The following is an 11,148-nucleotide window of genomic DNA, read 5'->3' on the forward strand; positions in this document are numbered from 1 at the left end:
AAAAACACATGGTAATTAGAGCCCACCAAACAAGTTTTAGCCTTCTCGTAAAATCAAAAACAATTTGCCCCAAACATCCCCTAATGGACCCGACTCAAAAAGGAACTAAATAAACTAATGCAGAATCGAATATGATATAGAATGCCATGAGATTGGCATCAACCAAGTTCATCAAAAAGAACGAACCTACCAATTGGCCTTTGGCCAGTGGGAGCATACTTCGAACCCTCATGAAATCAATTATGGGGTCTATTTTGAGGTTCAATTTCCTTTCTCAATTATGAAATAATTGAATGGAGACGAACTTCTCCCTTACGAAATATAAGTGCAATAGACATCCCTCTCAAATATTAATAAGAGTTAAAATTGGAGCAATCCTTCATAAGAATAATGTAAACTAGTGCTAATAATAGTCTGATTGTAAATATCAACTGTAGTCTGATGTAATATCAACAATAATCATTGTAATATCAATGTAATTTAAAAAAAAAAAAAATGAACCTATTTCAGTTTATTGAGTTTTCAATTTTGACTCAATCTAAAGCAGAAGAGGAATCCTTGTAGAAATTGAGTGATTAAATGTATTAAAGTCAAAATATTTGAAAGTTCTTATGTACTAAGGAATTGAACAATATGATACAACCAACACATGCATGACGAGTTACCCACTTGTAGAATGCGACTCTTTTGCACCAAGTGTCTGAATTATAGCTTCCAGGAGTTTAATTTCCTTGTCACGCTTGGAGATCTCTTCTTGCTTTGCACGCAACTCTTCCATATGCAGTTCAAAAACTTCTGCAGCCAAAAACAAAATTGTTAGATGAAAATTTGAATTGTTTTGTGAAAGGCTAGAATGCTTCCTTCATTGCTTGTGGACAAGAGACATGATCTGTGGACATCAGCAAGTTGAATGCCAAGTGGCATATATTTTCAAAAATTCACCGACAGAAAGAAGCCTGTTTCCCATAGGTTTTGAATCTCTGAAACCTTGCAATTGGTTCGTAAATGAATTTCTCATTCTCCAATTTCAATTATAGGTTCCTTTCTCATTACCATGTTTATAATGATATATTCATATAAATCTCATTTTGAGTGAATATTCAACGACTAGGAAGAAACCAAACATGGACATGAACGTCAAAAGGACCGATCTTTGCTTTCGATCTCAATGGGATTTAATCAACAGGCAATTTAAATGATGAAGTAGGATGGTTTAAAGTGTGCATTTTGTTAGACAAAAGGTTAATGAATACCAACAGCTTGGCATAGATTTGCACTGTTTTATAAATAAGTTGTCGGGTGGACATTCTGATTTTGGGATCAGCATTTTGATGATAAAAGGAACAGTAATACTTAAGCAGTCATGTGCGCACATGACATCTTCAGGCAATCCACAAGGATTTATGGATTTGTCCCTTTGGGGTTGTTCTTCAATGGGGACTTGTTAGTATTTAAGAATCAGGAGTTTGGAGTTCTAGAAGAGGAAAATCAGATAGGACAGTATGTATAGACGGATCCACAGTGATGGCATATGATCAAGAAGAAGAATAAGCAAAAGTAAAGATAATTTAAAGAATGTGAATAGAAGATAGAGGACAAGAAGGTTGACTGAACAAACAAATTAAACTTCCAAGAAAGAAATTAAGATACTTCTTAAATCTGCTTTCTGCATGAATTATTGGTTATTTAGGAATTTAAAATTGTTTATTGAAGCCAAGAAAAATGAGAGGAAATTAAGCAACTAATTAAAATAGGCAAGCAAAAATCTAGGCCCAGTAAATAACACAAACCCAGCTAAGACAAGATAACTGCTTCAGAAAAACTAAGTAATTAAGACTCAAATAAGCTAAAATAAAACCTAATCATACTAGAATAAGAAGATAAAAATAACAGCTGAATAAGCCTAGTTTGTCCTATATCAGTTTCCCCACTTAAAAAACCTGACTCCTGGCAGTTGAGCAAATAAATCTAAATTAAGTGGACGCATCTAGTAAATGAGAGAACATCAAAAATTGTCTGCACAGGTGTAGCAAACTTATCAAACTTCTGCAAGGAAATGCACTTGTGCTAGCAACCCCTGATAGAGTATTTAGAAAAAAGGTATCTTCAGTCATATTTCAGTTTATGCTCTTCTGTCTTGTAGCTCCATGTGTAATATAAAAAGATCCGCAAAAGATAAGGGCTGATAACTGATAGAAAACCCATATTAATCGAATACTCCAGTTATCCAAACACGTGACAAAGGTAAAATAATGATTCATTCCATCAAGATTTAATTCAATGAATAAGTAAATATACCTTAAGATGCTGTGTATACTAGAACAATTTTGAGTTATAAGCGCAAAAGAAACAGTAATACTTCAAAATTCTAAATCCTAACGCAGTTTCTTTCCAAATCTTTTGGACTCAGATCTATTTTTCAAAATGAATAAATGCTCATGGCTGCACTTACTTGTGGTATTTTCAAGCTCTTTTGTGATCTCTTGTGCACGTAATTCAGCAGCCTTTTGTGCTGCCTCAGCTTGTCGTTTCTCCAAACGAGCATGAGCAGCTGCTGTAATGGCAGCATCTAACTCTCTTTCCAGAGTTTCTACTCTTTGTTCAAGAACCTATATGCAAAAGATAGACAGAAATGAGTTTCTACTCTTTGTTCAACAACCTATATGCAAAAGATAGATAGAAATAAGACCCCTGGTACTTTATGGGAAAAAGTCTCTACTCTTCGTCATATGCTAGTGGGCAAAAGAATTAGGAAGTAAATTCTGACTAATAAAGCAAGGTTTACATCTGGTTTCTGTTTCAAGCCATTTTAATGTTCTCAAAGATGAAAAAGATGTTTTCCAAAAACAATGATGTGTGTGTATAAACAAAAACAAAAACTGAAAGCTCTCAGAAATATCTTATTGTTTTCATTAATTTTCCATAGTTTTCCAGTTGAAATAGTTTTCAGCAAAATGTAAAACCCACAAATGCTTCCAGATATAAGTTGATGAATTTTAGGTTATTATAGATATATATGCTAAAATTTCAAACATAGCTAGTGTGCATTACTTTCTCCCATACAGTAGTCCAAGATGCTGAATTCTCTCATATAATCCCAATTACCAACCAATTTACAAATAGAAAACATCTTACAATACATTAAACCAATTGGCTTGTTGCTACAAGGAACTTCTGACCAACCTTCTTCTCTGAAGCACCATAAACATGTGATAAGGATGATTCTATGTTTCCTATCAGAAAAAAAGACTATGATAAGGTTGATTTACTATACTTAATGTGATAATGAATTTTCAATATACACATTGTTTACCATTTCGAGTGCAACTACTATCTTCTTACTAAATTTCTATCCACTTTATTTAAGAATTTTACAGGTTCCCGCGACATAAAAGAAGAAATGATTTCAATTTCATGGTTCTCTGCATCTCTCATTAGCCCTTAGTTTATCCTTCTTCCTCATTACAAGTTATCTCCAACCCATTGACATATTCATACTCTCTTCTATCTGTTTCCATCTTTTTCCTCTCATCATTGAATTTCTTGGTTCCTCTCAGGTCTTACGATCCAAAGTTCATTCTGCAAGTCTCTATAATGTCAAACTTTGCTATGTTCGGTATTGTGGTTGGGTAGCTGTAGCATGAAAGCTATAGTATTAAAGTGTTTGGCAAACACTTACTACTATGATTTGGAAGCTAAGTTGATTCTATCCCACGCTTGTATAACTAAAAACCTATAATACTTTTACTCTTTTTTTCAAAATTATGATTTAAAAATCATTCTTACTATACAATATCAACTTTTAGTTAAAAGTTACAGATAAAAGTTACTATACAATATCATCTCACAGCCCACACCACCTCATTACCAAACAACACCTATATAAAATGTGTCTCCTAGTTCAATTGAAGAATACATAGTCCGAATGAACACAACTACCTTTCTTCCATACAATACTTAAAGCAAATAACAAACATAGACTAAAACATCTTGACCCAGTTATAAATCAGACAACAAATGATGACCCACTATTTTGATATTTGTAACAATCCCAAAACCTCGGAACACAGTCCGACATACAAAATATAAGAATCAAAGACTGCTAATAAAATTCAATGCACAGAGAATTAACAAAAGAATGAAAAAGAATATATTAAAATTAAATAAATGGTGGAACCCAAGATCAAATCAGACCAACGTAGTTAAATAAACAATCACACAGCATTGGAAGTTGACAAACGAAAAAACGAGATCAGGACAGCATAGAGCGAGAAGAAAGACAAACTTTGATGGTTCTAGATTGTTCAGAGCTAAGAGAGGCTTTGGCGAAGGTGTCATCATCGACAAAGACAGCTTTCTTGAGGAGCAGACTTTGGAGAGATTCTAAATTTGAAGACATCTCCATTAGATTGGCTATGGCTCCTCTCCATCTCTCCTCGCTTCCTTTCATCTTCTGCTTCTCTTTGTCTTTCTCCTGCTCCATTTTTGAAACTTTTAATTTTGCCTATTTTGCCGTTTCCCCACTTTCGATCTGTGAGAAGCAAGCACCAATAGATTTCCATTGGGTCATTCTTTGATTAGTGATAGTCACACCCGCCCTCCTCTACATTAGCCGTCCAACTAATACCATTTATTTTAATACCTATTGTATCCGTATATTAAATTATTTAAAAAGATAATTTTAGAGATGGCCAATAGGCCTCGCCAAAATAGAAGACCCCATGTAAACTCATGCTCTCGCTGTGTCATATCCATTATATCTTCATGTCATCCTTCATTCTTTTCTTAAGCTTACCCATCACGTGTTGATCTCACGCGTCCTGTGACAGGCCGTGTTGTATACTGTGCCTGAAAAAAACACAATAAACAATTTTTTATTTTTTATTTTTTTAAGAGGACAAGCTAAGGTGTCGGTGTGTTTTTCAAGACCATGCACTACTTTTGGATCCAAGTGCATTTACTTAAATTCAATACAATCAAAAGTTTTGAACTCAAATCCATATTTAATAATAATAACTAAATAATAGTGGAGAATATAATATTAACCGCTAAGTTAGATTTTGTAGTATTAAAATTCTTTTTTAACACTTAACAGCAATAGCATTAATAAATTTTTACTAAAAATTAATTTAATCGCTAACTTGAACTAATATAAAGTCATAAATCATAGTCCATAAATAACATTAATGATATTATCTATTCATTTAATAAATTATAAATATAAAATAATAAAGTTTTTTTAAAATTAAGAATTAAATGAATTTAAAAAATTTACCCCAAAAAATTGATTAAAAGATTAAATTTCAAGTTATTTATAAAATCATAAATTTTAAGTCTACTTCCATTAAATAATTTTTCTTTAATATACTTTGACTCGCATGCTATTGATGACCTATGGATCATGTGCTAATCTACCAATAAAACGTGCTTATTGAAGGCTTTTTTACATACCGTGCTTGAGCACATCTCTAATCATACTGTGCTTTTGAGACCCAATCTAAAATTCTCAACCTAACCCAACTCACGTGCATACTATGCCATGTTCCATAATGTGTCATACCGTGTTGTACGAGTACGTGCTGTGCCTGTGTCATGCCATGTGCCGCTCAACCCGTCTGCCATCTCTCAATAGCATGTAAGTATACTCATCTGATAATTTCGTTTTTCTTCTATTATCTTTGGCAAATTTGTGCTTTCTTTGCCCAATGAATTTCATATAGCTCTAATTTGATATAAGTCAACAAAGTCATTATTAATATTATAAGTAAAACTAGTTGATATAAATGAAAATACAACGCAGTCAAAATGATGCCACCATGCCATCCTCATTGCTTTTTAATTGTGGGTAGCAATACAAAACCAATAGAAGATACAAAAGCCAATTAGTGAGTTGTACTCAAGTTTATTTATAAGGGGCAGTTTACTTTTTTTTTTTTTTACTTAATAACTTAAATTGACTTAATTTCAATCAATTAATGTATTAAGTTTACTTATTTTCTCAACTTAATGAAAATTTTCAGCTATTAAGTAATTAATGTGTCATTTTATTTTTTTTATTTAAAATCTAAATAGACCTTAAATGATCTGAAATTTGAATATAACTAAATGTTTGCATCCGACTAACATGTTTATTATTATTTTTATCTGAATCTCTAAAAATAAGTATTAATTTGTTTGTTTTTTCAACCTTAAAAACTAAAAGCATGTATCTTTACATCTGTATCCTTACTAAATTTGAATGTCAAATAATTATATATATATATATATAGGTACTATAATATTTTATCATAAGTAAAATCACGTTCAAGTGAATACATAATGATTTTAGTATTATAATATACAAATTTCTTTTAAAATAAAACAGATTAAATAATTACATTAAAAAGCTTAAGAATAATATTTTTGATTACCGATAATGGAAGATTGAAAAAGTTGATGAAAAAAGCAAATTAAGGAGGGATTCCATGACAACTTGAAAAATAAAGATGAGATTATTAGTGGTTAACATGTATGGGTGGGCTTTAGGATAGGCATGAAAAATAAATAATAAAGGAAGGATATTTTTGACATTCGAAATTAGTTGGCTAATTTAAATTTCTCCATTCAGTAAAATAGCAAAAAACTTGGCTTATTTTATTAAGTCAAAATTATCTAAAAAGTTTCATTAAGTTATAAAAACAAACACTTCTAATTAACTTAATTAATTAAGTCAAGTCACTTTAAATCATTAAGTTAAAAAACAAACACCCTCTAAGTTATTATGCCAATTTTTTTAGCCTTCTATGTAATTCAAAAAGTTTAAATAATATCATTATTAGATACTCTCTAAAATATCTTTAACTAATTAATTAATTTTCATCCTTACCTTAATAAAATCTAATAATTAGCTTTATTACTGATCTCTATAACTTGTGATAATAAAATGGTAGACTATTATTATTTTTATCTTTTATTTTCTTCAAATTAGCATTATTTATCTTCATAATTGTTTTTTGATTATTTTTCATATAAGAACATCATGGAATACAATAAAATCGATTGACATATACTAATATAGAATACAAAGGTTTATATTCAATTGAAAATGATTTTTATTATGATAATATATTATCTTATTTAAGTTCTTTGAGATGTTTATTATTTGTTTAACATTTATAATCTATAAAGATACAAATGTAGAAATACTAGTTTTCAGATTTTTTTTAGGTTAAAGAAATGAACAATTTAATATTTGTTTTCAGCAATTCATACAATTGTATTCAAAATTCAGACTAATTCAGATTTATTTAGATTTCAGACCAAGAAAAAAAACACAACCTATGTTTTTTAAGATGTGGTGTATGAAAAAATATCATAAAATTTATAATAAGGGTAAATAGGGATTTGATGGCATATAACAAGAGATAAATATTATTTTAAAATTTTTAGTGTAATTAATTTAGGGATGACGATGGGGAGGAGAGGGAAGGGGACTGATATCCCTATATCTATCATGATATTTTGTATATGTCCCGGTTCCCTTCCCATCTCCATTCGTATTGCTTGAGGGGAAGGGATGGGGATCCCTGAATAATAGATAATCCCCGAGGGTTTTCGATCCTCGAATAATTGATACATTTTTAATCTTCGAACATGATTTAATCATATTAAAATAAAAAAAGTGTAAATAAAGTTTGGCAATATCTCTTACATTAAGATTAATTTATTACAAAAGTCACACGACAAAATATAAATCATCAAAATAATTATCTTCATCAATCTTCATAATCTAATAAGAAAAAGAAAAGAATTGTTTTATATCAATAATGAAATAAATGATGAGATGATGATGCGACGTGCTACTAGACTATGTTGAGATGAAGACAAGTTGGTTGTTGGCTGTGGTACAATAATTTAAAAAGTATGAATGAGACTGTGCGAGAGTGGCTTAAGGTTTGATTTGTGGACTATGGACTTGTGGGGTTGTAGCCTTTGAGCTGTGGCTAGATCTAAATTACATCAAAGTCTTTATATTAACTAATATTTATATTATTTGAATAAATATTTTGATATTTATTATTTACACCAATAATTAATATTTTACAATCTAAATTTTATTATTAATTCACTAACAATTCTAGAAAATTAAAAATTAAAACTGAAAATGAGGAAATGAGGATTCCACCTTATCCCCCTTCCTTTTCCCAATACGAAATTGGATAAAAAATTTGTTCATATTTCTTTCCCGAATAAGAAATTAGGTAAAAGATCATCATGTACCCTCATTGAATGGGGAAAATCCTCCAAGCGTCATCTCATAGGCATTTATGTCATCTCCAAATTAATTAAGAGATGGGGGTTGATAACTTAAAATAAGGAGGTCCAATCAGGGTCATTCTTTCTTTGGTGGGCCTTTTTAATATGTGATACAACTCAAAAGTGTATTACTCTAAAGTATAAGAGTGTTTAGTTATAATATAACCCGGTGAGACCGGGGTCGAACCACATGGAGTTTTAAATCTAGTAAAACTAAGAAAATTAATTGTAGGGAAAAGAAATTATTTGAAATTAATTTAAAAATAAGCTAAGGTTTAAGATCCACTCTCTGTATTTAAACTATAATTTTAATGCTCTCTCATTTATATTTTGCCTCACTTTTACCAATTAATTATTATATCATTTAATTCTATGTGTATGGATAAATATATAATAAAGTACTTAATGTGCCACACTATATTAATGTGTCGACATTATGTCAAAATACCATAAAATTCAGTGAGATTTATAAATTAACATGATATAAAAATAATTAGAAAAGAATTAAATAAACTTAAAAAATCATTTGAGAAAATAATAATAATTAATAGTTTGAAACATTGAGCTTCACCCTTCACTTCAGCTTAATAAAATTAGCTACTCATATTGAAAGAAAACACAATACACTTTTTATTTGATAAACTTTTTGAAATATATTACAAAGAAAATTGATACAAATGGAAACAAGAAAAAAAAAAGAAAAGAAACAAAGAAATAAAGAAATTCTTCAGCTGCACTCTATTCTCTCTCGGCTTAAGCTCTCAAAATAGCTCTCTCCCCTCAGCTTCCCAATACTCCGGCTTTTATAGGCAACAATTGCCTCATCTTCATTCTTTTGATTCTTATTTAATTTATTATTATTTTATTTTTTATAATTTAAATAAATGTTGAGAAGTGTGATGGCCAGGAGGCGTGATGGCCTCCTGACCATCACAGGCAACCAATGTTTTGGTTGCCTTTTACTCTTTTGTCTTTTTGTTCTTTTTTTTATTTTTTATTTTTTTATTATTAGATCTCCTCAATTGTGTTCCAGTAGTTCTTTTTTGTTCCTGCTTTCAATTCCAATTCCATCTTTATTCCTGAAAAATATTTACAAGATAAAAATTAACAAATTACGAATTAATTTAACATAAAATATATTTGGGGAGATTAAAATAATTTAGAAATAATGAATGCATTAATCGACACAATAAGTGAAAAACTAATAATTTTATCTTTATTAAATGTACACTTTTTAGTGTCAATCACCCCCCCCAACAAGCTTATTGCTAGGCCCTAGCAATTTAAGCAATAAACATTTAGAGAAATTTCAAAACCAAATTGAAAATTTTTTTTTTTTTGAAAAATTGTGTTTACTTCCTTCATCAGATTAATGACAATAATCAAATAAAAGTATAAGCATTATCTTCAGCCTAAAGAAAATCACACTAACTCAAAACAGTTCAGTAAAATCCTATAAAATGATCAATCATCAGAGCTACATTAATCAAGCCACTTTTAAGAATGATACAGCAAACCCCAAAATCTCACGATTAAGAGTGACTCTCTCAAAAGAAGATATACCCCAAATTCATTTGTCACTCTAAAAAAAATGTTAAATTTGAGAGAATAATAAAATAATATCACACGCTCTCACCAAGATGAAAAAAATAATGTCCACAACTTAGAAATAAAATGATCTCAAATCCAATGAATTACTAGCAAAATTTATTTTTATTTTTATGCATCACCACATCTTTTAGTCCATATTACCAGCTTTTACTTCAGACTATAGTTCCCAAAAATCGAGAAGGACTTTTATTGGGACGTAACGTAGGCTAGGGTTATGGCTAATAAAAAAAAGGTAATAGGGAAAACAAAAATATATGTTTGAAAAATAGGGGACTTTTTGGAGATTATAAGGTGCTTTTTTTTTCTTTTTGCTCGGATTTTTTTTTTATTTTTTTATTAATTGATATATACATATCATCTTTCTTTTTTTTATAGCACCATTATTAGGAATACATAATCATCCCTATTTTTAAACATAATTGGGTGATGGAAAACATAAAACATAAGGTGATACTCCTCATTGGAGTAGGAAAATATGATAGGTTATCAAAGAAAAAGTTCTTTTTTTTTTCAAAGGCTCAAAGGGGTTAACTATGGATTCTTTATAATAGGGTTGGTTAGAAAAGCTCAAACGGATCAAAGATGGCCTTCTGTCATCTTTTAGAATTCTATATAATCTTTCATATCCACTAGTTCAATGGACTTTTAGATGCGGCTCCACAATTTTTTTTTTTTAATATTGAGATCTTGTACAATAAATTGTGAAGCTGTATAGGCAAAGAAGGTTACTCTCCAAGGATAATAGGCTCAAAAACTTGCTTGGTCTTTTCATAACATGTACATTCCTCCAAATGGCTCAATCAATTTCACTCATCCAATTTCTCAATTTGCGTTTCAACATGCAAAAGGAAAAACATAGTGTAACATAACTCAAGGCCAAAGATAATACAAATACCAAACTTTGAAAATCGTCATGTTATCCAATGTTAAAAGATCACACCGAAAAAGAAAACTCTTTTTTTTTTTTAAAGAAACACTAAAAGAAATTGGGACCGATTGCAGAAACTTCAGGGAGATGATTAAGAGAAAAAGAGAAAAAGACCGAAAACAAAAGATTAGAAACATTTTTTTTAAATTTTTAATTTTTTTTTTAATTTTTTTAAATTTTTTAAATTTTTTAAATTTTAAATTTTTTTTTTGGAAGGAAATACAAAAATTAAGAAGATGCATTTCTAGAGACACTACATTCTATATTCTGCCATCTTCGACTCAAATTTTTATCCAAAGTTAGTCTTTACAACA

General features: G+C 29.9%; 1 protein-coding gene across 1 annotated transcript; it reads right to left on the reverse strand.

Annotated features, from left to right (window-relative positions):
• Nucleotides 1-421: 421 nt before the first annotated feature.
• Nucleotides 422-4,723, reverse strand: LOC18034054. Its single transcript, XM_006423835.2, has 3 exons — nt 4,286-4,723; nt 2,453-2,609; nt 422-795 (listed from the first exon to the last, which is right to left on the reverse strand). Exons 1-3 carry the CDS (start codon nt 4,481-4,483, stop codon nt 662-664), a joined length of 489 nt encoding a protein of 162 aa, XP_006423898.1. The 5' UTR covers nt 4,484-4,723; the 3' UTR covers nt 422-661.
• Between the last annotated feature and the right edge of the window lie 6,425 nt (nt 4,724-11,148).

This window comes from Citrus clementina, unplaced genomic scaffold (genome assembly GCF_000493195.1).
Source record: "Citrus clementina cultivar Clemenules unplaced genomic scaffold, Citrus_clementina_v1.0 scaffold_8, whole genome shotgun sequence".
In the NCBI taxonomy this organism is placed as follows: Eukaryota; Viridiplantae; Streptophyta; class Magnoliopsida; order Sapindales; family Rutaceae; genus Citrus; species Citrus x clementina.